This window comes from Rhincodon typus, chromosome 21 (genome assembly GCF_021869965.1).
Source record: "Rhincodon typus isolate 14 chromosome 21, sRhiTyp1.1, whole genome shotgun sequence".
Taxonomy (NCBI): Eukaryota; Metazoa; Chordata; class Chondrichthyes; order Orectolobiformes; family Rhincodontidae; genus Rhincodon; species Rhincodon typus.
Genome location: NC_063352.1, coordinates 24,820,068 through 24,846,217, shown reverse-complemented (window position 1 = coordinate 24,846,217; position 26,150 = coordinate 24,820,068). Strand labels below are relative to the sequence as shown.

Here is a 26,150-nt window from a genome sequence, read left to right as displayed (position 1 = left end):
ATACTCTAAGGTTTAAGCAATGAAGGCAAGCATGTTAAGCACCTTCTTTACCACCCTGTCTACCTGTGATACAACTTTAAAAGAATTATGTACCTGAACCCCTTGGTCTCTCTGTCCTACAACACTACCCAGTCTTCTACTATTAATTATACAAGTCCTGTCCTTGTTTGTATTATCAAAATGCAGTACCTCGCATTTATCCAAATTAAACTCCATCTGCCACTTGTCAGCGCATTGACCCAATTGCTCAAGATTTCTAACGTTGCATAACTTTCACTATCCACTATAAGACCAATTTTGGTGTCATCCAAAAAGTTAACCATGCCTCCTATATTCTTGTCCAAATCATTTATATAAATGACAAAAACTAGTGGACCCAGTACAATCCCTGTGGGACATCACTAGTCATAGGCCTCCAGCCTGAAAAACAACCCTCCACCACTTTCTTTTATTCTTCTTTCCTTCTTGTTCATTCTTAAAGAATGTTTAATAAATAGCCTGTCAAGTTTTGTGCTGGTAATAGAGAAGATGTGAAGTTATATGAATCAATGCAGAGGGAGAAGTCGAAGAGGTAGCTGATTGGCGCAACACAATTTGCAATCAGCGGCAGTGAGCAAATGGGATCTGAGGGATGAGAAGAGCCATTGCATTTTCCAGTGACATGGATGCAAGGGTGTAACTGACATCAACTGTGCAAGAAGAAGGGCATTTCGGCATTGCAGGCAAAAATGTGAGCCGTTGGAGATACCACCCTAATCACCTTCCTCACTTTTTGAGTCTCCCTCACCACTTTTCTGGAATGGCTCAAGAGCGAACTTAGCCCTTTGCTTGTTCCTCATAGTGGTGGGTTACTGATGTACATCCTGAGCCACGTTTGCAGTAGTTATCCTTGACATTGACCAAAGGGAAGCAGGCTTATATTTCTTTTTGTGTATTCAATAGCTTCTGTTTCAACTCCAGAAGATCAACGACAAATGGGTAAGAGAAAAAAAGATTACAGCTTATTGATTCTTTTAAGTAAAATTAAATTCTGTCCACACGTCAAACTGTTTCTGGCATTTTCAGTTGACCGTCAGACTTAGTTTACGTCTGCACTTGTCAGAAATAGTACTGCAAGAATTTGAAATCTTTACAAAATGGTTAAATGACTAATGAATATGCACAAATTCATGATAAAGTATCTGCATTTCAATTCAGTCTCTCGAAATTTGCTGTAAGCTGATCAGGGAAAGCCCCTGGAAGTTCTTCCTTCTGTTAAAACGAGAAGTTTCACATTCTGATTGACACAGGCAAATGTACTAAGAAACAGCAGAAGATAGCCACCTGGAACCAAGAGAATGTGAGTACCATATCCAAATGTATAAAGTTCTTGAGCATGTTGTTAGTATGTCAAATGTTAAGAAAACAGTATTTAACCATTTTTGAAAGGATCCGTTTGAACTATTAGATTCCCTCTCCACAAAATTTCTTTACTTAAAACAAATTTGCATCATCTCACTGGGATTTTGATTTAGTTTTATTTAAATACAGCTGCCTCACTGAATCAGCCCTTCCCCAAAGCACCGAGGATTTCAGTCCTTTGCCAAAAGAAGTTTCACTGATTGCATTTAAAGATCATATATACAATGGAATATCTGACCAGTGCAAGTGTTATATCTGCATTTGTGGAAAGCTCATATCTGAAACATTAACTCAATCTCTCTCAGAGAATGCTGCTGGACCTGGACATTTCCAGCTTGCTTTATTCCTGTCTTACAGGATGCATTTGAATAACTTAAGTTATTTGGATCTTGCTTATATTGGTGAAAGTTGAAGAAGGAAATAGGTACACTGCACAGAGTGCAGAAAATAAAACTCAGGTCGAAAAATAAAATATTGATGTGTTAGTTAAATACCGCAGCTGACATAACCACCAAAAGAAAATGGAAGGAACATCACAAAAGTAATCTGGGTCAGGTAGCACTTTGAAAGATTCCACAGCATGTTTTACTCCCAGCACGAATACAACCCAAAACTAGTTGGCTTCAGGAGTCAAATTAACAAAGCATATTTGTGTTAGGGTAGCTATCTAGGAAGTCCCTACAATAAGGCAGAAAGAGGGAAGGATAAAAAAAATACCAAAGCATTTCAGTTGTGTCCAAGTTCAAACCAGATATACAGTAATTACCTAACCATAAATCTAAACCGTGAACAACAAAAAGGGGAGTCACTATTGTTGCAAGTGTGCAGTCTGGCACAGACAGACTATACACCTTTATTACAACACAACTATTGGATTAATGTCAACTGCAGTGTGTTCAGGAATGGAATCTGAGTAAAGTGGATAAAAATCAAAAGAACTGCGGATACTGTAAATCAGGAACAAAAACAAAGTTGCTGGAAAAGCTCAGCAGGTCTGGCAGCATCTGTGGAGGAGAAAACAGAGTTAACGTTTCGGGTCTGGTAACAGTGAAGTGGATCCCAGGCTCCATAAGCACATTTTGGAATTAAAAAATGAATTTCTCATGCAGCAATGATCATTTTTCTTCCACAATTAATTGGCTCATCAACAGATGCAGGCAACATGACTGAGACTATCTTTAATTGTTATTTATCAATCACACTAGCATTCTTTCTTCTTGATAAGAAAAACCCTCAGATGAGTCATTTTTCTTTCATCTCTTCAGCTTACTAACAACCATTTAAAGCAGCAATTCTCTATTCCATTTATCTTTTATGTTTGTTTATGTTTTCAAGTTGGAAGAGGTGGTGGCAGGCTGTATTTATTACTTAACACCGGATTTTCTGAGTGGTTGTGGGTTTTTTACTTGAACTACAGACAGAAGGTGATCCCATGAAATATTAGCTAATCGTATTCTCATCGAAATCTTTGATTAATTATAACAATATGTAACATTTTCCTTTTGCTAATTTTAACCCTGGAAAAAAGCAGCAGATGATACATCTAGACTTCATAATCCAGGGCAGATTCTCCTACAAAATATTACTTTTGTTGTTCCTATTAGCAAAACAAATGCAACTACTTGAATTACTTACTTCATTACTTTACAATAGATGTTTGATGTGATATTCACTCAAAACAAGTAGAAATTCTCTTGATCATTGACACCTGCACAATCCCTAATTTAACAAGAGGCCCCAACTGACACTCAATAGATAGAGTGCATTAAAATCTGAAACCTATAATCAGAGAAACTTAGATTAAAAATGATCAGTAGGATTCTCAAAGTCACTTTGGTTCTTTGAATTCAATCACATTTTTTCCGATACATGTATTGTTGTAATGAGTCTTTCCAACTCTTGGAGTCCGTTTTGTTTTATCTTAAATATATTTAACTCTTTTATATCCAATCATGCCATTAGAACTTGAAGAATTTGCTTAGTTTGTCAGATCATTAACAAGAACTTATCCTTTTTCTAAACTTTATTTAAATTTCTGAAAGGTGAAGTTCATATAATATTGATTGAAATGATATCACAAAGCAATACGTTACTTGTGAGAACTCAGAATGCAAGGCCAAATCAAACCATATTTAAAAGATTCAGGAAGTATGATTAAGGTATGCAAAGCTGCAATGATTACATTGTTCAAAGCCTGGGTTTCAAAAGCAGGCAGCATGTCGAAGGAAGTGCAAGATTATGGGAGGTAACAGGCTCCACACTTTTAGTTTCTAGAGAAAAAAAATGGAATCCAAGTAATATTGCCCCTTTATCTCAGTAGGGGATGTTATCTTTTGAGCTTCAAAACAAAAAATGGTGTGTTGAGAGAAGTATGCGAATCTTATTACTGCTCAAGATGCCTATTTCTCTATTTTGTATTATCATCAGGTCTTGTCCGAGCCTGAATTCCAGGATTCACACTTAATGAGCTAATCAAAATCAAAGAAACCTAGTAAATAACTACCAGGTTCAGTATAGAAAAGGATAAAAAACTGTAAGGATGAAGGATATGTTCATGGAGATGCTTTGAATAATTTGAGTTGCTCTTTAACAGTAGCAAATGGTGAATGCATAGGGACATTTAGAAGGTGCACGTGCTTTGTCCTTCTTATCAAGTTACCCAGTGTAATACCAGGCGTCTCAAAATTACTATGCAGACTATTCTATTTTTCTATGAATTTATGTGGCTATCATGTTTCACAATGAGATTAGCATGAGTGCACCAACAAAACAGGCACTCACATCAGCAACAGCACATGTTGGATAAAAACAACAACCCATCTAATTTTCCTTGTTGCTGGGCACTGTAATATTTTCTTGCTCATTAAAAGGACAACTTGTGTTGGCCTACATAGGGATTCCAGGGTTGTACTATGGTCAAATAACCATGCAGATTAGGAAAAAAAGTGGATGCACGATATAGGACCTTGTACACCAGATCAGGTACAGAATTAGATGCATGGAAAAGTTCCTTCCAAACCACAATGGCAAACAATCCCAGGGCAGGTCCAAAGATTAGATGCTGTGTAAAGCTTTCTCTGCACAGCTTGTTCACAGTCTGGTGTGTGTGAATGGCAACATTCTGGAGTTAATGAATAAGTAATCTACTATTTTCCAAATAGTATTGCTATCTCCAGCCAGACATGTTCCTAAATGTTTCAGCCTGACCACCTTCCTGCCATTGGTCATCCAACAGAGCCGTCCCCATGTAGTTCTGCTTTCCGACTCCAGGAAAGCAAACGGACTCTTATATAATTCAATGGTTCTTGACTTACAGAAAAACAACCTCTTATTTTTAAAATGAATTGTAAAGTTGTTCAAAGAAAAGTTTTCTTTTTTACATCCGTATGACCTTTTCTCCTTGCAGCACTGTCCAGAAAATTATGCTTCAACCTCCGAAATACCTAGGTCAAACCTGGAAGGTTAACAACACCATCTTAGACTCCTTTTTAGAGCTACAGGTGCAGAATAGGCAGCTCCAATGAGCAGAAGATCGGGTAAATGGCAAGAAATATGGCACAGCCATATTTGCATCATTTCAATCTGCTGCCTTTGTACCTACCTGGATAGGAGTGGATATCTCACTAAGTCCAGGCACTGAAAAGGTGGGTCAAAGACAGGACATGACATTAATTCATGGAAGAGTTTGAGATACAATCTACCCTGATCTACCAAAAAATGACCAAGAGTGGAATGAAATTCTAAAACAACTTAGGGGAAAATGCACGTCTTGGTGAGGTTAGTTATAAATACCGGAACAAAATTCAATAAGATTTATAGCTGTTGATCAGCTGAATGCAGTTCAGGATTTAATATAAAGATCTGCAAGATTAAAAAAAACATGATTATGCAATGGTGCTATTTACATGAAAGCAATAGCAAGTTAAAATCAATCTACATTTAAATCCAATGCAAATATAAGATGACAAAAATAAATTGTTTGAAAGCAACATTATTGGCTGTTGCAGATTTTGTGTAACGATCTCTCAATATATCAACACACATGGTCAACCTATCAAGCAGGTACAATTCACTCAGCTTTACTCCCACTTAGGATTTCACTTGAATACAAGATCTAGAGTTCTGTAAGCGATCCCAGCCATAGCAACAACTCCTGTTAATTTCTTGCAAGGCACTTTCAATGAGGTGGAACCTGCAAAATTTATCCACAAAGTTAAGCACCAGGCCAAAGTTGAAACCATTTCACATTAATGTGAAATGTTAAATGCTCAAGTCTGTCCTTCTTGCACCTAGCAAGGTCAAAGTGTGGTCTATTTTAACCTAATTCAAAAATATACCATGTAGATTGGTTGCTGCATTTGGAATCTACTAGGACTAAATATTCCACTTCCATAAGTTTTGGTTTTACTTCAGAATTAAACAGTAATAATTGAAAACACAAAAGATGTCTTTGCACATATACTGTCTCCTTATCTGGAAACAACCAATTTAATCTCATTTCCCTGCCCTTATCCCACATTTTTTAAACAGATTCAATGTTTAATAAATTCCTTCTTAAAATAAGCAACTGCCAGATTCCAAAATATGATACTTCACACTTCTTGTGCGTCACATCTCTTCCCACTCTGCAAGCCATCTGTGACTTATTGAAATCTTCACACTTCTTTCATTGCTTGTAATGCCTCCAAATATTGATACATTTCAACATAATACCTCATGCCTATTTTCAAAGCATTTACATGAAATCAAAAAAGATGCCCAAAGCACCTATGCTACAGACGATATTAACTTGATGCTGTCAATCTATAAATAGTCGTTTAGAATTACTCATTTTGTTTTGACCCCACAACCATTTTCCACTAATACAATCTCTTTAATATAATGTGCCATCATTTTTGTAACCAAGTCTCTTAAGAATCACCTTGTCAGAAACTTTTAATAATCTATTGTATTCTCTTTATCTATCCACTGCAAATCAATGAGTTGAACACCATCACGGATCAGATTAAATGGCCTACCATCTCATTCACTGTTGAATATAATTGCAAAGCTTATTTTGCAGGAAATTTGTTGTGCTGCTATTTGGAATGTTGAGGATATGAAAGGCTCTATGAAACTTATTTTAATCAATCTGTAACAAAATAATCTTAATTGATTTTAAAGATCCCACTGTCCTCTTGTTGGAGAGAGGATGGGCAGCTGTTCAGATGATGAATTCTGGGATAGTCTCTTACGACGATGCGCCAAGTGTACAAATTGTGGGCATAACTGGCATAGTGCGTGCAAGACATATTGCGGTATGTATCCTTTCACTACACGTTTTTGAAGCCTTTTTGTTTGAAGTTAAGCCAAAAAAATTCCAATCTTCAGTACCAAAGAAAGAAAGGAAGGAAGCCAACATCAGCAGGCTTAAGATCAAATCTTTGGCTGTTTCTGACTCTACACGTATCCTCTAACCTGGTAGAATTCCATCAGCAGGACTCAATTACAAGCTGGACAATAAAAAAGACAGGAAAACTAAAGCTAGTTGATGTGTCTACAGGCTGTACCAATCTAACCCACCCCAATCGAATCATGCAAAGTTCTGGCAGAAAGAGGAGGAAGTAAAACTTTAGGCCAATTTAAGTGAAACCATTTTTCTGAAGAAGGGTCAGGACCCAAAACGTCACCTTTCCTGCTCCTCTGATGCTGCCTGCCTGCTGTGTTCCTCCAGCTCCACACTGTTATCTCTGACTCCAGCATTGGCAGTTCTTACTATCTCTAAGCAAAACTCTTGATGTTCTTTACCAATCCTGCTGAAAACAGGCTTTAGGAGACAGAAGCAACTAATTACAGTTACTCCCATGTGCCTGTAACATGGTAACGTGATAATGAAGCTAATTCTATTCTATTTTATGCTTTCAATTCTACAGAACTTGCTCAGCTCTCTTGCTAAGCAGAAGTGAATCCATACCTATCAGATACAGCAATCTATTCCAGAGTTCATGATTCCCTGAGATTAAATACCACCCACCCTTAGATTAATTTTTTTTGTATTTTGACATGAGCACATCCTAATATCTTTTCCCAATTTAACTCAACCTATCCATCTAAACAGAATTTATTCCCTTCATTTTAAAAATTATATCACCTGAATATCAATGTTTATCCAGTGAAGAATACCCCAGCTCCTAAATGCTAACCTGATAGCTATAACAGTTACATAGAGTTTTACCTTTATCTACCTGATCAGTAATCTAATGGAGCAGGTCAAATATCCATTGTTAAATCTACCTGATTTTTGTGTTGAAATGAATGGGACAGAGATTCACACCTATGGATAACAGTCCAGGCAAAGATGAAAATTTACTCCTCAGTCTTCTCCTCAAATTCTTTTATTATTTGTGTTTTATAGCAGTAAATGATCTATGGAAAATATAAGTTGACTTGCTTGCCTTTTGTAACTAACTTTTTATCAGAAAGTTGGAGCTGCAATGAGGCTGCAGGATTTTATTGGGACAAACTGCTGCGCAAATGCATCAAGTGCTCAGATGTGTGTGGGCAACATCCTCAACAGTGCTCAGAAATTTGCTATGGTAAGAAATTAGTAAAAAAAAAATTATCATTTTTGTAAGCACAATAAGTACATAAATCAGGATCTTGATTATGTTAGCTATTACAAACAGTGCTTTTCTGCACAGGACTGCGCTGTACATATATCCATCCTGAGTACTGTATTCATGTACTGGACTATCACAAAGACATTTCCAGCAGTTTTATAATATCAATAATAGCCAATTAACTCTGTTGGTTGAATGGCTGTTTGCAAAGCGAAGTGAAACCAACACTGCAGATTTAATTTTCTCACTGGCTGATGTCCCACTTTCTCAATCTCACCCCTCAACTGGATCATGGTGACCCTCAGGTTAAACTCATCACCAGTTGGCTCTCTTGTAATCCTCTGGCAGTACAGCAACTTTATAGTCAATTGCACTCAAGTGACATGGTTGTGTGTTGTTATGGTTTATTTTCATTACCAGTTCTCTGTCCCTGTATATCTGAGCACTTGCAGCACTGAATGCGGATAAGCTGCTTGGTGATCATACACTGCCTTTAGACTACATTTCAGGTAAACCTGGTACTGCAGAGGAATAATAGATTTAAGACTGCTGGATATATGTAGCCCAAGTAGATGAAATGCTAGTTTTAGCAGTCTGGATTCCACTAATTTTTCAGCAGACATGTATAAGAAATTGACAGGATGCTTTCACTTAGGTTGAGATTTAGAATCAGAACCAAATAGTGTCAATGCCGATTTGAAGAATGATGAGTTGTGACAAAATATTTTAACCCATGATTTTATGATGCTGGGAAATTTGAGCACAAATGCATAGCACAGCACCTACACATTCAAATTCATAGCATCAATTACACACATTTTGAATTATTCCCCAACATGTTCCCACCAAAGGTTGGCCTGATTTCTCATCCATGAAAGTAGCAAATAGCATGCCAAGTAATCTTGGTATAAGGATGGATCTTCGCAGGCAGGCCAGTTGGTGAATTTCTGGAAAAAAAAAGGTACAGTATTGGGAAGCTGAGAAATGGAAAGCAGTTGAACAGAGACCTGCAGAGGAGCTGAGGTCATTGACAATTCTGGGAACAGCTTGATGGTCAGTAATAAGGATAAGTTTCAGAAGAAAATGGAAGTATCTGAGAGATGGCATTCTGCCTCTGCACGATAGTGGACAGCACACCAGAAAACACAGACAATTCTTCACCAAGGACACATAATCCTGTTACATATTCATTCCCATGCTTTCTGTGGGGAAGTCGCTCTGCTTCTTTCTAGGAGGAGGCCTGGATAATCTCCATCTACTACTACCCTTCTTTGCCAGGCTGAGCTTGCTCACACTTTGAACATTTCCCATTTAGCTCATCCCACTCTCTCAGGATCAAAATGTATGACCAAGGGTCCCAGTTACATTGTCTGGTTGTGGGGTATGCAGTATATGCCTTGTTCAGGTCTTACCCAGGGGACCCACCCCCACCACTGTTTCTCTGATACAGTGATAACATTAAAATTCAAAATTTTCTTCCAATTTTCATCCTTCTGTTGTTGTCATCTGATCCATCTCAGATTATTCCCTTACTTTCTGTTGGGAGTTTGGGGAAGAGGCTGGCTACCAGTACCAATTACAAACCCAACAATTCCTACAATTACTTTGACTACACTACCACACACCCTTCTTGTAAAGGACTCCTGCCCATTCTCCTTGTTATTCCATCACATCTGTTCATGATACTACCGTTCACATAGGTGCCTTTGAAATATCCTCAGCCAATGGTTCCCCCAACTGTTGTTGACAGGGCCCTCAGCTGTTCTGGACCCATTCCCAGCACTTGCCCCTCACAGCTTCCTCTCCACTAGTTTCCCCTAGTCTTTTACTTTAAATGAGGAACTTGGTCAAGTAGAAAGAAGTGCCACCATCTCCAGCAGGAATGCCACCAAATATCACCCCCACCCTTGTCAGCATTCTGCAGGGACTGGCCCCTTAGCAAGGAGTCCACTCCTAACATTCCTCTCTTCCATCTCACTCCATGTAAATCACAGAAGGTGAAAAACGTGTCCTTTCATCTCCTTCCTTCTTTGTGTCCAAGTTCTAAGCATAGTTACCAGGGGAAAGCAATGGTTTTCTTGTATTCCTTGCTATTTAATCTATTGCATTTGCCACTCTCAATGCAGCCACCTTTTGGTTTGGTCTTACTGGATGATCCCTTTGTAGACCTCCTCTGTCCTTAAGAATAATACTTTTTTTCCCCCAATTACGTGCCACTTCAGTACACCCTTTCACTATCGTACTAACACTTCTGTCTTAGGCCTGCTGCAGTGCTCCAGAGAAACTCAACACAAAAGATGTAACGAGACCTCATCTTCCACACAAGGACTTAACTGCCTGCAGGACTGAATATTCGAGTTTAATAATTTCAAGAGCATGAACTGTCCTCCATCTTGATTACATCATCTGCTCCTCCTCCTCCACCACACTTTCTCAGGCCCCTCAGAACAACTATTGTTTGCATGGGTCTGCTCTCAGCAAAGCAAATATATTTTTAAATATCTACATGTACCATTAGCACCCATGCTGCATCTATATTTTTATTCTGAGCTATTAGCACTCCCTTTGACTTACGCTCTGGGAACTATGACCATCTGTTCTACTCACTCCTCCAACCCCTCTGTCAACAGCCACACGACCATAATTTTTCGACACCCTTCAGGTCCAAAAGGAGTCATACAGGACTCAAAACTTTAACACTTTTCTTTCTCCATAGTTGCTGCCAGACCTGCTGAGTTTCTCCACCATTTTGATTTTTAATGCAATGATAATCCTTACTAGCAAGGTAGATTGAAATTTCTGTACTATGGTTGGCAGCCTATCCCAGTGATTGAGTCATGGATGTCTCTGCTTTCATAAGTATAGAAAAGAACAGTGACTGTTTGCTAAGCAGAAATGCATCCTGCTGCAGAGGTACCATGTAACGGATGGAGGTGGCAGCGTCAATGTGATGTCCTAGGAACAGCAGAACTTGACAAAAAGGAAATAGTTTGCAGACATCCACAGGAGCACGAAGTCAAGTCAAATGCCCTTTGCACTCCTATTGTCTTTTAGTGCCTGGGAAGAGTACCACAGAAGATCTCAGCACCTCTCACTTGTGCACAAAGCCATACAGGGCACAGGACAGGGCATTGTTTGTCCCCTGCTGACTGCTTTTCACTGCATAAAAGATGAAGGCCATTTTTGTAGGCCCATCCTAAAACTGCTTACTTGGGATGTGCGAGCTTTTCTGCAATTTGGTACTGCCACCATACCCAACACCTGGCAAAGCTATTACCAAAGTCAGATGCACTAAGGGCATCACGTCTTTTACTGTATTCTGCTTGAAGGTCTAGGTTATGCATAGTCAGTGGGAAAACCAGGCAGCTGAAGGTCTTGCAAGCAGCATGACAGCCCTATGGGAGATGCCTTGCTCTGTTGTGAAAAGGCAACATGTAGGACACAGAATTTAGAAGTGTGGTGCCACCATTCTGCAAATAGCAACTTCATATCTTTTCTATTGCCCCTTGCATATTGTTAAACAGTTCTACTATGCACAATTCGTTCTTAAAATGAATTTGTGGCATTGAATTGGGATTGCTTTGTAACCAATTGGGTGTCCATTTCATTTACTGCAGTTTCTTCTCAATATCAATGATGAAGAGATTGTAGTAACAGTCTTGCACACTGTGGGAAGCATCACCCAGCCCAGCAACTGGCACTTAGGCAAGTCGTTCATGAGATGGAAAGAGCAGCATTAAATTAAGTGTTACTTTCAAGTTCAGGCAAACATGAAAGAAATTCAAGCACCTAGCTAACTCACCATATCCCCACAGCTGACAGCAAATAATTGACCTATTGATTCCACTAGTTTTAAACATGCTACATCCCATCCAGCTGCTTTCTCTTTCTCCCATAGGAAGCAACAACTCTACGCAAACTGGGTATCTGTCCCTTGCCTCAACTGTAAGTAGCAGATTAGCTATGTTGGAGACGTTCCTTGCAATTGTTTGGAAAGGCATCATAATCTCTCTACTGGAGTCATAGCAACAGACTTCAGGCTTAGTCAGAGTTTGGCTGCAAGACAGAACACTTGGCAGAGCTTAGTCACAGTAGCTTTAGTACAGTTGAAGTATGAACATTGGCCTCATTGGACACAATGAGGTGGGAGTACCCGGAAAAAACTCTCATTTTGATTGCACAAATATAGCATCCAGGCTAACCCTCCAATTTCCACAATAGAAATCATGGTAACAGCAGTTATTAGCTGTTTAAAGTCAAGGACAGCAGAGCTCAAATTGTAATGGTGATAAAGGTTGTCATAAATTTGCAATAAAAAAATGAAAATCCCCATAAATGCTTGAAACTCAAGCTAATTCCATCAAAGCTGAGATGACAACTTTAAGGCAGCATACTGAAAAGATCTTGCTGGCTACAACCAGCTGAAACTTTACCCTACCTGCCAGAATTTTACAAGTTCTCATCCCCATATACAAAGAATCATTAGACATCCACACTGACTGCTTTTAAAATGATTTTAAAATGAAGTGTACAAAAGGATCAGAGATATAGATAGACAGCCAGAGACTTTTTCCTAGGGTGGAGGTAGCTTGTAGGAGCGGACATAATTTTAAAGTGAGTGGAGGTTGATATAGGAGAGACGTCAGAGGTAGGTTCTTAACTCAGAATGGTAGGGGCGTGGAATGCATTGCCGGAGAGGGTAGTGGAGTCGGCCTCATTAGGGGCATTAAAACAGCTATTAGATAGGCATATGGACGATAGTATAAGGTAGTGGTGGAGGTTAGATAGACCTTAGGTTTCGGGTAAAAGTTCGGCACAGCATCGTCGGCCGAAGGGCGTGTACTGTGCTGTACTGTTCTATGTTCTAACCCAAATTACACCACTGAAAAATTGAGCAGAGTCCTCAAACACCCAACTTAAAAAGTGCCCTGGCAGAATGTGAGGCTGTCTCTTTGGTATAAAGTAAGCGTGAGAGATTGTTCGATGTATCACTGCATCCTCATATCTGACTCCATTTCAATTTTGGAATTGATTATACTTCTCCCTCATTTTGAAGGGATCACAAACACAAAGGTGGATACCCAAACTACTCTGAGACACTGTCTCTCGCACGAAGATCATTCCAACATCCTCCTCTTTGCGATTCTGGCAGCGAGTGTCTGTGTCGTTACTTGTGTATTTCTGATGCTGTTAGCCTGCTGTTTCAAGAGGTGCGTTCCTTCCACATGCAGCACTGAGTCCATCCACAAGACTAATACATCCTCAAAAGGTCAGTAATTAATAACATACATTCTTAATTTTATTTGCAACAGAAATTTAAAAAGGCACGGGAGAATTTTAACTAGTCAGCTGACCAACAGGAGAGAGGATTAGCAAATTCTAAACCTGCAGATAGTGCAGTGGGTTAATCTCTGCATTTTAAACTCTGCAAATGCATCTATTTTGTACCTGGGTTTCCCAACCAAACTGGAGTCTGTGGGAATGATCACAACCTCTACCTGACCGTTAAAGCCTCAATACTTAAAAATGTACATTCAAGAAGACTTCTCGATTCCCAAGGAGGCTATCTTCTAAGAAGTGAGCACGGCTGGAAGCCATTTAAGAAGCTGAGCAAAAGGGTGAACACTAACCTCAATCACAGTGGTACAATTATTCACCAGAACAGAACAGGCACACAGCATGTCATACTCAAACTACCAACACACTGATTCAGATCTTCCCAACCCTCTCCTGCACGACACACCTCAGACCAACACACTAGCCAGTGCTCGCTCAAGAAACCTCTTCACCCCGCTGACCAAACAATGATGCCGGTCCTCATCTTTTTGACATCCTCAACACCCCTCAACAAAACACTGTCTCTCCATTCTCTCAATACATGCCATACACTTGCAGCTCTTTCTTGCTGTCTCTCGTGCAGAGAAATGTAGAAAACGGTAGGCAACCCACCAGTTATTGTCAACCTGCCCATCATGGAACTGGAGGTAATAAAGGTCCTATGAGTGGAGGAGGAACGCACAGCAATTGAGACGTAGATATGGTGGTCATCCAGCTGGCAACAGAATTAGAGTATTAGAACAAGAAAGGTCATTTAGCTCCTTCAGTCCGCTTTGTAATTCGGAAAGTATCATTTTTGGTATGCAACTAAACTTCACGCACACTTTTACCCTATATCCTTAATACCTTTAGATAAACTTACAACAAGCAAATTTGAAATTGATAATTAATGTAACATCAAATGCCATTAAGGAGAGAATTCCAAACCTCTAACGCCTTTTGTACGTAGGAATGTCCCTTCATTGCACCAAAGAGTCTGGTTGTAATCTTCAGTCTGGGAGTCCTAGACCTCTCAATCACAATAGATCAAGAAATGGTGTTCATCAGAATAGCTTTAAAATTTTGATTAAATCACTCCTTTATCTTCTAAATTCCATGGAATACAAGTGAAATTGGTGTGATCTGTCCTCAATGTAACCTATGCTGTATAAGGATCATTATAATAAACATACATTGCACTCCCAAGGTCTGTATACCCTTCCCATGGAGTGATGTTCAGTGTCCCAGGTCAGTCTAATGAGAACTTTCCATAGTTGAGATTTGGAATGCATAGGTATCTAGATGTGAGATCAGCAGTCCAATGGTCTATGTTGTTGTTGGGTCTATTCTTCATACCTTCCATTTTTATCTTTACACCATTTATAAAATACACTGTTCTAGTATTTTTTGTAAGAATGTAGAATTTGCCTACATAGAATATCATCAGCTTCTTTCCCTCAATGAAGCAGGTGAAGCAAAGGTGTAGCAAGATCTAATCAATGGCTTGGTGTAGTGCATTTAACATTTGCAAAGTACAAGACAATTTGCATCTTCTGCAAAGAGAGTCCGTACGTAACAACACTCCAGCAGTTGTGGAATGCAAAGGTTATTCTAGAGCTGGTAGCTTACTTCCTCAATTTAAGGCTTTCCATGAGCTAACAGGCTTCATAATGGAAAAAACCCTGCGCAGGTGTCTGAATGGGTGCAACTTTGATGTGGAGGTGATTGTCCACCCCAGTCTAACACTAAGTTAAAAATAAAAAAATCACACGACACCAGGTTATAGTCCAACAGGTTTATTTGAAATCACAAGCTTTTGAAGTGCAACCCCTTCAGCCAGTGCAGTGAGAGGAGAGTGCGCACAGTTTATAGGCAGAAAGATGAAGGGCAGAGAGATCAAAGGATTGTTCAACTGGCGTGAGTAGAGTGAACAACCCTAAAATGGCTGGCTGGCTGGCTGACTGACTACCTCACTGCCTCCTGTTAGATTCTTCAATCGTTCATAATTTGCTTCTGCAATTTCTGGAATGTTGGAAAGTATGGAGAACAGTGGTAGGTGACAAGTTTCGATTGATTAAGATGCAAACTCCAAAATCTCCTTCAAGTCACTGCTGAGATAAAGGTTTTATCAGTGCCTACCTAACTTTCCAAACTTCAAACAGGAAGAGTGATAATAACATACAAAAGGTGACATCTGCGGTCAGACACTGACTTGTAGGCATAAGGCCCTATCTAGAATCGGTCTAAGATTTAACCTGGAAGCAGGCTGGTTTTATTCCAAAAGCAGGAATTTCTAAATTGCCACACTGACTACCATTATGTTTCTTGAACAAAATAGAACATATCTGTAAATAAACAAACATTGCATAGGAAATGACTCACCCCATAGGTTTGAGAGAGAGAGCACGCATGAGTGCACGCATAATAAGTAATCCAAAACTGTACAAACTAATTAAGGTAAGAGTTGATAATTTAATCAAGGTGATGACGTCTAAAACATGACAGTAAGGAAGATCTTACAGAAACAGAATGTATGATAGTATCACTTATAGCACAGCATGCACCCAAGATCACAGTTGAGGCCATCTTCATGGTACAGAACTTCACTATCAGTCTGTGCTTGGCGACTCTGTGCAGTTGTGTATATCAACGGCCGCCTTGGAGTATGCTTACCTGAAGAGTGGAGGCTGAATGCCTTTGACTGCTGAAGTGTTCCAACTGGGAGGGAACATTCCTATTTGGTGATTGTTGCAGTGCCCATTCATCCATTTTCATTGTGTCTGCATGGTCTTGACAATATATTATGCCTCAGGGTATCCTTACCTGCAACAGATGAGACTGGCCGAGTCATGAGTATCTGCCACGTATGTGATGGTTGTACCCATGGCAATGATCTGACATGTCTTGCAGGAGGTTGCCATGACAGGGTTGTGTGGTGTTGAGGTCAATGCTGCCCTGAAGGCTGGGTAGTTTGCTGCGAATCATGGTCTGTTTAAGGTTCGGTGGTTGTTTGAAGGCAAGAACCTCATTGTCATGGATGACATGTTGAAGGCTGCGAAGAACTTGATGTAGTTTCTCTGTGCCAGGGAAGTACTGTATGCCAAAGTGTACTCTATTGGTCGTAATCTGTGTCTGTCTTTTGACAAGGTCATGGCAGTTTTTCGTTGCAGCACGTCTGAATTGGTCGAGTTAAGCATCATATCCTGTTCTTATGAGGGCATCCTTCAAAACCTTCAAGTGTCCATCATGTTCCTCCTCATCTGAGCAGATCCTATGTATGCACAGGGCTTATCTGTAGGGGATGGCTTTTTTTTTTTTTAAAATGTTGAGGGTGGAGGCTAGAGAAGTGCAGCATCGTGAAGTTATCCGTGGGCTTGCAGTAGAGTGAGGTACTCAGGTGTCAGTCCTTGATGGAGATCCGCAGCTAAGAATGAGACTGATTCTGAAGAGTTAATCCATGGTGAGTCCGATAGGGATATCAACGAGCTTCATTCCACTATATAGTTGTTTCAGTGATTCTTGCTTTCAGAACTAAGCCAGCCCGATTCCAGGTTAAAACTCAGATATATTCTGGACAAGGCCTCACACCTACAATTCAGTGTCTGATCTGAGATGTCACCTTTTGTATATTACCATCACTCTGCCTGTTTGAAGTTTGGAAAGTTAGGCAGGCACTGATGAAACTTTCAATTATCTCAGGGCATTGACTTGAAAGAGATCCTGGAATTTGCATCTTAAATCAAAACTTGCACCTCCTTTCTAACAGTTTTCCATACCCTGCTTCTGCAATTTCTGGAATGCAAGAAAGTATGAATGATTAAAGATTCAACAGGAGGCAGTCAGCCATCCATTTTAGGGTTGCTCACTCCAGTTATAATGATCCTTGGATCTCTCTGCCAATAAACTCTGTGCTGTCATCTCACTGCTCCCGACAAAGGTGCATCTCTAATACTACTCCAAAAGCTTAACACCATTTAGGACCATCCAAATTCACTTACGATCTTATCCACCTGCTTAAACATCCATTTGCTCCACCACTGGTACGTGGTTTCTTCGACACCGACTTCACAGCCACCTAGAAGCACAAGGGTAGCAGGTTCATGGGGACACCATCACCTAAGTTACCTCCAGGAGCACACCTACTTAACTTGGATTTGCACTGTTTTGCTTCCTCATTGGGTGAAATCCTTGGAATTCCTGAACAGTGTTGAGGGAACACTTCACTATATGTAGTGCAGTGATTAATATGGTTATTTATCATTGACAAATCATGGTAACAAAGGGGTTGGGGGAAAAATGTGCATCATTGTTCTCCATGATGACGACATCCTGATAATTAATGTTAATAAACCCTTCTGTTTAGATGTAAACTATTGGCTCTATTAGCTATCAAAGGATCACATCTCACTTGCTCTTAAGGGCCATTAGCAGTGTTCTGTCAAACCTAACATTCAAAAGGTTGGAGCAGTACAGTTGGTGAAAGCAGTAATCTTCAGTAAAATGAAACCAGACGAGTTATACAACCTATGCATTAGGTTGCATCACAAATACAATGTCAAGGAAACGCCCATTTGAAGGAACTATGAGATCTTGGTGCTCATGAAAGCTAGGTACAAGGTCAAGTCAAATGGCAAGATCGCCTAAGGGACAATGCAGATTTTGTTACAGACTACAGCAATGAAGTGTTAGATGACAATACTGACGAGTTAGGTTAAAGGAGGTTTGTATGCATTATCATCTTAATCTGATGCAGACTGCAGAAGTTATGAGAATATGGCTAGAGAGTGTGTGCTAGGCCAGGAGGCAATCAGGAAAATAATTTTTTCTTCTTTTTTTTTTAAAAATAGTGTCAACTTCACCCAAAAGATGACTTAATTGGGTGAGCAAACATTGTTGGTGCTCCAACTTTAAATGGAATATTTGAATTAATCAGGTGAATGGTCTGGTCCATTGCACATAAATCAGGATGCACTACTGGAAGGTTTGCAGTTAGTTGGAATTGACCATACTCGGAGGCTGATTAGCTCAGTTCAACCGGCCAGTTACTGGAAACATTAGGAACAACTAGCTTCTCACTTATAGTTAGAATTGAAAGAGGTTGGGTATCATAACAATTGAAACAGATAAGGCCAGAGTTAAGGAAGAGAGAGCTCAAGAAAGAATCTGAAGTCAGAAAAATCTCTGGCACTGGAGAAATGATCAACTGGCAATTAAAGTGAATGGAACCTAAAAGCTAAACGGAAAAATTTTAATCTATTACATGTGTACATTTAACTGCCTGTTTAACACCTAGATCAAAATGGAAAGTGTGGCAAGATATTTCTACAGTCCTAAAACTAAAGGAAACTCTACCATAGGGTTGAGGTGGTGGCTAATAGAAAAAATACACAAACAGACAAATCAAAAAGTGTTTTAAGTCAGTTGGCTTACCCTGATAATGGGAAACTTCAAGGATTTTGCAGAAGTTGCCTGCTTTTTTTTTTCAATATTGAGACTGTTTCTGTTCTAACAGATGGACTACTACAACTGAGTGTAGAAGGAGATGACCATAATCAAAGTATATCCTCCAATCCATCATTATCTGAGCCATCCGAAACTTGTAGCTATTGCTTCTCAGATCAGAGGATCTCAGATAAAGAACAAAAGGTATCATCAAACACAGCAACTCATCAGTGCATCCAAGTATCATCTGCAAATAACACAAGAGTTCCTCCTTCTGCTGCAGTTTACAAAGAGAAGCCATTTCAGATCATCTGTTCTCCTTCACAACCCAGCATAAAAGAAACTCAGAGTTTCCAGGAGAAGTGTCACATGAAATATTGATGACTTTAAGCTTAAGCCATTTATTCTACTGAAAGTCAACTGGACTCCAACACCACTCCCACAGTAAAACTGGTTATACACCCTTCCACTCGGATGTTAAAAAGACAAGATTTAGGCCTCTGCTTTAATATCTTAAATCCTGATAAAATATGGCCCATGGCCAATGGCTCTCCTCAAACAACAGTAGAGCTTGGGGGGTGGGTGAGGAATGGGGTGATCCAGTCATCTTCATCTTCAGACAGCTTGCACAGAAGAAAGGATAGGAGTCACATAAGACAAGCATTTCTATTGTAAATGCCTTCAGTAAGAATACAAGTCTCAGTCGTTATAGTTGGGTGAGCAAATGCACTGAACCACATTGCATCAAAATCCTTTGGCTGTTCAGTCTGCAGATTACTATATGCCTTTGTGCCTATTGAATGCATAAATAGGGTTGGAGGGCTGGAGCAACATTGGCCAAAATTCCAGCTCCTAAATACCACTTAGTCATGTCTTGAAAAACATATTGCATGTGGAATCAAATAGCCAATATCACCATATACATTTGTGAAAAACAACTGCAGTCCCTGTTGTATAGTAGCCCAGCAAGGAACTTGGAATTGTAGATATGGAAACAAAAAGTAGAATTCATGCAGGTAGTCACTGGACAAGGTATTTTGACAAGCAGATCTAGTCATGCCACTTCCAAGCAATAATAGTGTGTTGTTACGCCTATTGGATAAGCATTGCACCTTCAGATTTTCATGCTACACCAATACAACAATTCTTTGCTAATTAATCTTTGGGGCTCTGCTGCTAAGGTGACTCACTCATAAAAGGAACTCTACCATAGGACTGGGGAGGTGGCTAATGGAAAATTTTATACCTCTAATAGGAAAAATACACAACAGACAAGCCAAAATGGTTTAAGTCAGTTGGCTTACCCGAGTAGCAGGAAATTTCAAAAGGTCAACATACAAACCAAAAACTAGTGAAGACATAGGAAAAGGTGGGGAGAAGACCTCTCATGTCATTGTTTTTATTATATTAGTGCCTGAAACAAACATGATAGATACAAGTTTAGTGTTTCAGTGTTTTGGGGTGGCAGTGCAACTTGCACAAATTATAGCAAATGCCATAAATGGAAGGCAGAATGACTGAGAAGCAAAGAGCCTGGCATGCTGGTGGGGGAAAATAATGTTGGGAAGGAAGTAAGTGGGGGGTGGGGGGAAACGAGTGGTCAATTTTGTACTAATAAAACAGGAAATGAAATTGGCTAAATGCTGAAAGTTTCCCTTATTTTCTGCGTAAATGGGAGACAATTTGAAATACTAAAATTAGACATATTCCCACAAGTTGAAGTGCTAAAATTGGATGAGTAGAAACATTAAAATAAGATTCTTGAAAGAAGCACAGCACAAATCCAAAGCTAAATGATACAGCAGGAAATAAAGTACAATACAGAAATATACACAGTAAAAAGGCAATTCTAGAAAGTACTGGTGTGGTGCAGGACTGACAGCTAAAATTTCTAGCTTCATTGCAGGAAGTTTGTCACAATTTTCATTGTTACCAAAATGGAGAGAAGATTCAACCATCTTCCAAGTATTTCAGATGGATGCAGCAAGTGGGGAGGTTGTTGCACTAACCCTTGCAGGGCAAACCAGGAATCCAGTACAGGGAAACCCATGTAATGCAACGCAAAAACTAAGTCTCCATAACATGAAGACAACATTAGGCATTCTCCCATAGTCAAATGATTTATTTGCCATTTTGCTTTTCCAGAACATGAAAAAAAAAATCAAGTGAGATTACAAATGAAATTGGTACTGCAGGCAATACCACAAATGGAGAACTAGAATAACACAGTGGGGGCTGATTTCAAATATACATTACCCTGTCCGGAGGATATTAAACGGGAGTCCTTACATTTCATACTGAGGACAGTGCATTAACAAATGACCCTTAACACGGGATACACTTGAACCACCTGGCATTCCGGGAAACAGTTTCATTTAAGCAGCTTTTGTATATCGAACACTAAGACCCACAAATAAAAAAAGGACAACAACTCCCAAAATGCACTGTGATTATCCAAGCTCATGAACTGAGCACATCTCCTATAAACTGCTGAGGCTGGTCTTTTTTTGTCAGCCTCTTGAGGGCAAGGTGTGTGAAAGCAGTCCATATTACAGTTGGATGTTTTCACTTTCCTCTTGCTTTTAAATCCATTCTGCTACGGTGAACTACACATCAGTTGAAGTTGATGAAGAGCCAGTCATTGCAGGACTGACTGACATTCTGAAGGCCAAGTGACATGCTCGAGACTTTTGCATAATTGCAGGACAGAAGATCAATGAAATGAACTCTCCTTTTTGGGTTTTTTTAAAAAAAAAAAAAAAAAAAAAAAAATCACTGGCAATGACACCTTTGGAGGTTCTCTAACTTTACTACCGAAATGGATGATGTTGTAGTTAATGATTAGCAGCTGTCCTTTAATAATAACAGGATTATCAAAACTTGCAATCCTGTCTTTGCTTTCAGGTCTAAGTCAGTTGACAGTCATTAAGCTATTACATCATCATTTTAGGCAAATGTGTGCATGAAATCTGTAACTTTTTTAATCTTTGTATAAATCATTGATTGTACAACTTCACAGTAACATTTAAAAAGTACAGATGGGAATGTATGCAGGGAACATATCTTACCACAATAGTGAGGAATTTGTCACTTGACCTCAAATGCACAGAGAAAACAATTCTCAAAAATGTAGCTTACACTGCCGTGTAGACATTCCACATGCCATACCCAAATACTTAGTTTCTGCCACACTGCACTATACACAGGGGCTGGCATTTGAAATGCCCACATGGTACTTACACCGCATTCACCTACATGTAAACAGCACAAGTTCTACACTTCACTGCAGTTACAAGAAAACCCAATACTTAGAAGGCCATTTGAGAAGAAGGAACACAAGTGAAACACAGCAAAAAAACTTTCTGCCCACTGATATTCAGAGCTGAGAGTTGTTTGTCTAGAGTAATGCAAGGCACTGTGGAACCTTACTTTGTTGACGGTTTAAAAAAAAAAGTGAGGCACTGCTCAACATCAATAATGATACCACTGGAAGGCCAAGGGGTGTGACAGCATTAAAATTAAGATAACTGAAAGTGTTTCCATAGTCTAAATGCAGCCTCATTTGGGGATAACAGATTTCCTGATGCATAGGTTTATTTCTCATGCACTGGAGATCCAAATATCTTTTGCCATATACTACTACATTGAGAATAACCTTCAAATGACGCTGGAAAAATAAAGCTGGCTCAATTTCCAGGTCTGTAAACAAGTATTTAAATTTTCTACTGATACCGTAAAAGGTAACACAGAAATGGTATGAACACAAGTACAAAAGGGGTCAAACTGCTTGGAACAGATTATACAGCCCAAGCAAAGTCAGTTTTAGTACACAGGATACTAACTAGAAAATACCAATGATTCCTGCAAAGATAATCTAGAAGATCCCCATGACCAAACTTCAGGAATATTAAAATAAAGTGCAATGAATGACACAGAAAACATTTCAACAAGGACAAACCGCAATGGGTTTGATGAAATTGAAAACGTGCAAGAACCAAAATTAAACCAGAGCCAAATTGAGAAATATAATATGCTAACTTTAAAAAAAGGCTATTGCAGCTACACATTCTCAAAATAAACAAGAAAAGCAAATTACTGTTGTTGCCTGCCTTCTATGAAGGAAAGCAAAATAATTTTAAAAAGTACAGGAAGTGCAGCAATCTGGGACTTCTCTTGAACTGCTTGTGTTGGTTGAATGAAGCTACCTATATGCATCAATTAGACTTCCAGCTATTGAAGCTCAAAAATATTAACTTTTTTTAAAAAGTTGACCTTGGCTAACATGACTAAACAGAACCACTAGAAGTTGAAATTAAGAGTTCCACAGTGCCTTGCACTTGTTGATACTTTTTCCTGACAGCTAGCGGCTATTGAGAATGCCGTGACAAAACACAGAGCTGTAGCTACTGGAATAGGAATGCCATGGGCCCTTAAATTTGAATGACTGTTCAATCATCTACTTACGGTGTTTTATCAAAATTGTAGATCAGAAGAACACTGCAACATTCAAAAAGCAAACTATTTTTCTTGAGTAATGGAAGGCAGCAAAGCATTTCAGCTTCAAGTTGCAAAAACAACAGGATAGTCAGACATTTGGTACAGTAAGGATGACAATGCTATATTACCAGGGCATACTTGAGAACTGTTCAGAAGAGCAACATGGCATCCAGGAAGCTTGCTGATCATACTGACAATATTATAATTTAAATCTTCTGCTTTATGAATTTTTTTGTGTACCTCATAACATGTACTAACTTTGTCTTCAGTTCACATTGTGTGGCATTCTGAAATAAACAGGATCAGTTACCGTGGAACAAGTTACCCAACAGCAGCTGCTCTCAAACATACTGTCTCACTCAATAATAAAGTACAGAATATTCAATTACTTGTGAATCATCATTCCAAAAGCAACCGAAACGGAATTTAAAATTCTAGAAGTGAACAGAATAAGCTGTGTTTCATTGGCATTCCCTCATCTTAGGCTCTCTGGTCTGATCACATTGTTTCGTTCAATGAAGGCCACTAGGACTGCCACATGGATCCTGCTTTCTGACAAAACAGCAAAAGCTCCCAAACATTGATCTGCTGATATACCCCAGACTGCATAACTTAAAATAAAAACCAAGGGGAAGAATCAAGAGCAGTCACTGTGGCCGCTATTCAAACTGCAAATGTGCATGTGTGTGGTGCGTGCATGTGCGTGTATTTTTTAAGACATGAACACAGACTTTTCCACCACTCAGTGATGTAAGGCCATCTCGAAACACGAGTGTTTGTACAATAAACAAATACTAAGTTCAGTACAGTTTCATTACGGCACAGCTGCTCTGAATCTTGCTCTGACAGGGAGAAAAAAAAAATTAGAACACAGCTAGAATGCAAACAAACCTGGGCCCGATATAGAGATCTGTTGGGTTGCATCAATCTGCAGTCCTCCGGCAATGCGTACATACTGAAAACCTGTCTCAGTACTGCATTCAGTTTTAATGGCCATTTTCTGAAAATAGATGCCCACTAGTTTCGTACAGTACTTAATATCTAAATCCACAGAAATGTATCTGCAAGTCAATAATACCATCCATTTGCTCTCAGACCCATCGCATAGTAATGGGTTGGTTTATCATTGTTGTTATACACTTGGTCAGCTGGAGCTCAAGCACCATGGAAACAGAAGCTGAGATGCGCACCCTCCCCCCCTCCCTGCGGACATGCGGGCTGTGGCTGCGAGGATGACCCATGCCTCCTCCCATCTCATTCCATTAGGTGTTCAGCCTCACTGCTTCAGACCAAAATCAGTGTCAAGTAGGTTCACTCAGTGCTGACAGTACTTAGAGTTTCAGGTAGGTTGTGTATCGTTCTGAAGGCTTCCCCAAGTCTGATAAGGCTATTCATATTCAAGGAACTGTTTGTGATAAAACAAGAGATACCTATGGACAAAAGAAAGAAATTGCACACTTAAATTTTTACATTGACATAGTAACAAAACATGAACAAAAGAACAACCACAGTATTTCGTAAAGAGGAGACACCCACTGATGCCATTCAGACACTACCAGGCATGTAAATACAGAAATTAGCGGCATAACATCTAGTCAAACATGGTTTTAAATTTTATGCAGAGTCCACAAAAGGAACTGGCAGAGAAATCCCTGGTGAATACTGCAAGTGTCACAAACAAATGGAAGGAGAGTTCATGACAGATTGGCAAAATGGTACTTTTGTGACAAGATGATGAATTTGAAGTTTACCCATAAAAATGAGTAAGAAAAATAACAAACGGGAATTTCAATTATGGCTACATTTTGTTGACAGGAATACTAGGTTGCTCACAAACTGGATTTTGAAATCTATGGCACTAAGCACAAGAGGTGGCAATGAACATGTCTAAAGAACTAGTAAAGGCTACACTTGAAACATGATTTACAATTTTGGTTGTTCGTTACAAGGATGCCTGTGCACTGAAACATACAGCAGAAAAAGCCAAACCAAAATCTAGAAGAAAGCCGAAGGTTCTGAAACTACTTCCTCAAAAATGAAAGCTGGGGGAACAACTAATTGAGAATTCTATATACCAAAAGTAGATTAAAATCGAATATCAAATCTGGAAACAGAAGAATGGCTCAAGCCTGTAACAAGGGTGTTAGTAACACTTTTTAGATTTAACTTCATAAAGGGGAAGTGTACAGCGTGCTTGGAAATTTAAGGGAATACTGGATTATAAAGTACAGGGCTGGGGGTGGGGTTGTGGAACAGAGTTGGAGGGGAAGAAGGGGGAAGATGGAGGAGGCGAGAGCACACGAGAAGGTGGTTAATTGATAGTTTACAGATGAAAACTATTCAGACCTTAGCCATCAATACACACCCTTCACTGTCTAGCACATCTTTTATGCTAGCCTTGGTGATAATGGCATCATCACACTTAAACCACTGGTCCTTGTGCTGTCGAATGAAGCTGGTATAGTGCCCACTCTCCAGTGTTCCCTGATGATTGACTACTGCAAACAGCGAATACCTGCAGAGACACAACAGGACAACATGACTGAGTTCTGTAGCAGTGTGTGAAGTACAACAGCTTGCAGACAGGGGATGCATACTTTACACCAATTTCACTCGTTATCTTCAAACATAAATGGATCCTTCATAGATAACAAGGTGTAGAGCTGGATGAACACAGCAGGCCAAGCAGCATCAGAAGAGCAGGAACGGTGACGTTTCGGCCCTAGACCCTTCTTCAGAAATGGGGGAGGGGAAGGGGGTTCTGAAATAAATAGGGAGAGGGGGGGAGGCGGATAGAAGATGGATAGAGGAGAAGATAGATGGAGAGGATACAGACAGGTCAAAGAGTCTGGGATGGAGCCAGTAAAGGTGAGTGTAGGTGGGGAGGTAGGGAGG

At 39.6% G+C, this 26,150-nt stretch overlaps 2 protein-coding genes across 4 annotated transcripts in view; one reads left to right on the top strand and one right to left on the bottom strand.

Moving 5' to 3' along the window:
* The first annotated feature begins 1,226 nt into the window (after positions 1 to 1,226).
* On the top strand, positions 1,227 to 23,640 carry LOC109912109 (tumor necrosis factor receptor superfamily member 13B). 3 transcript variants are annotated; one of them, XM_048609553.1, is made up of 5 exons: positions 1,227 to 1,339; positions 6,565 to 6,698; positions 7,860 to 7,976; positions 13,057 to 13,269; positions 18,829 to 23,640. In XM_048609553.1, exons 2-5 carry the CDS (start codon positions 6,593 to 6,595, stop codon positions 19,137 to 19,139), a joined length of 747 nt encoding a protein of 248 aa, XP_048465510.1. In that variant the 5' UTR covers positions 1,227 to 1,339; positions 6,565 to 6,592; the 3' UTR covers positions 19,140 to 23,640. The 3 variants fall into 3 exon arrangements, 2 of the variants coding, with proteins under 2 accessions (XP_048465510.1, XP_048465511.1); XM_048609554.1 differs by lacking the exon at positions 1,227 to 1,339 and adding an exon at positions 4,957 to 5,045; XR_007264383.1 differs by lacking the exon at positions 7,860 to 7,976.
* usp22 (ubiquitin specific peptidase 22) overlaps positions 20,863 to 26,150 on the bottom strand; it is a 129,278-nt gene continuing 123,990 nt past the window's right edge. The window contains exons 11-12 of the mRNA XM_048609551.1: positions 25,621 to 25,770; positions 20,863 to 24,685 (exon numbers count right to left, since the gene is read on the bottom strand). Coding sequence (XP_048465508.1) covers positions 24,643 to 24,685; positions 25,621 to 25,770 — 193 coding nt within the window. The 3' untranslated portion in view covers positions 20,863 to 24,642. The remainder of the gene's footprint in view (positions 24,686 to 25,620; positions 25,771 to 26,150) is intronic.

Excerpts from the sequence above, each read along its gene's own strand:
- LOC109912109 (XM_048609553.1), top strand. The coding sequence starts at position 6,593 with ATGGGCAGCTGTTCAGATGATGAATTCTGGGATAGTCTCTTACGACGA. Across the intron at positions 7,977-13,056 it reads GTGCTCAGAAATTTGCTATG|GGATCACAAACACAAAGGTG; the intron begins GTAAGAAATTAG and ends CTCATTTTGAAG. Across the intron at positions 13,270-18,828 it reads GACTAATACATCCTCAAAAG|ATGGACTACTACAACTGAGT; the intron begins GTCAGTAATTAA and ends CTGTTCTAACAG.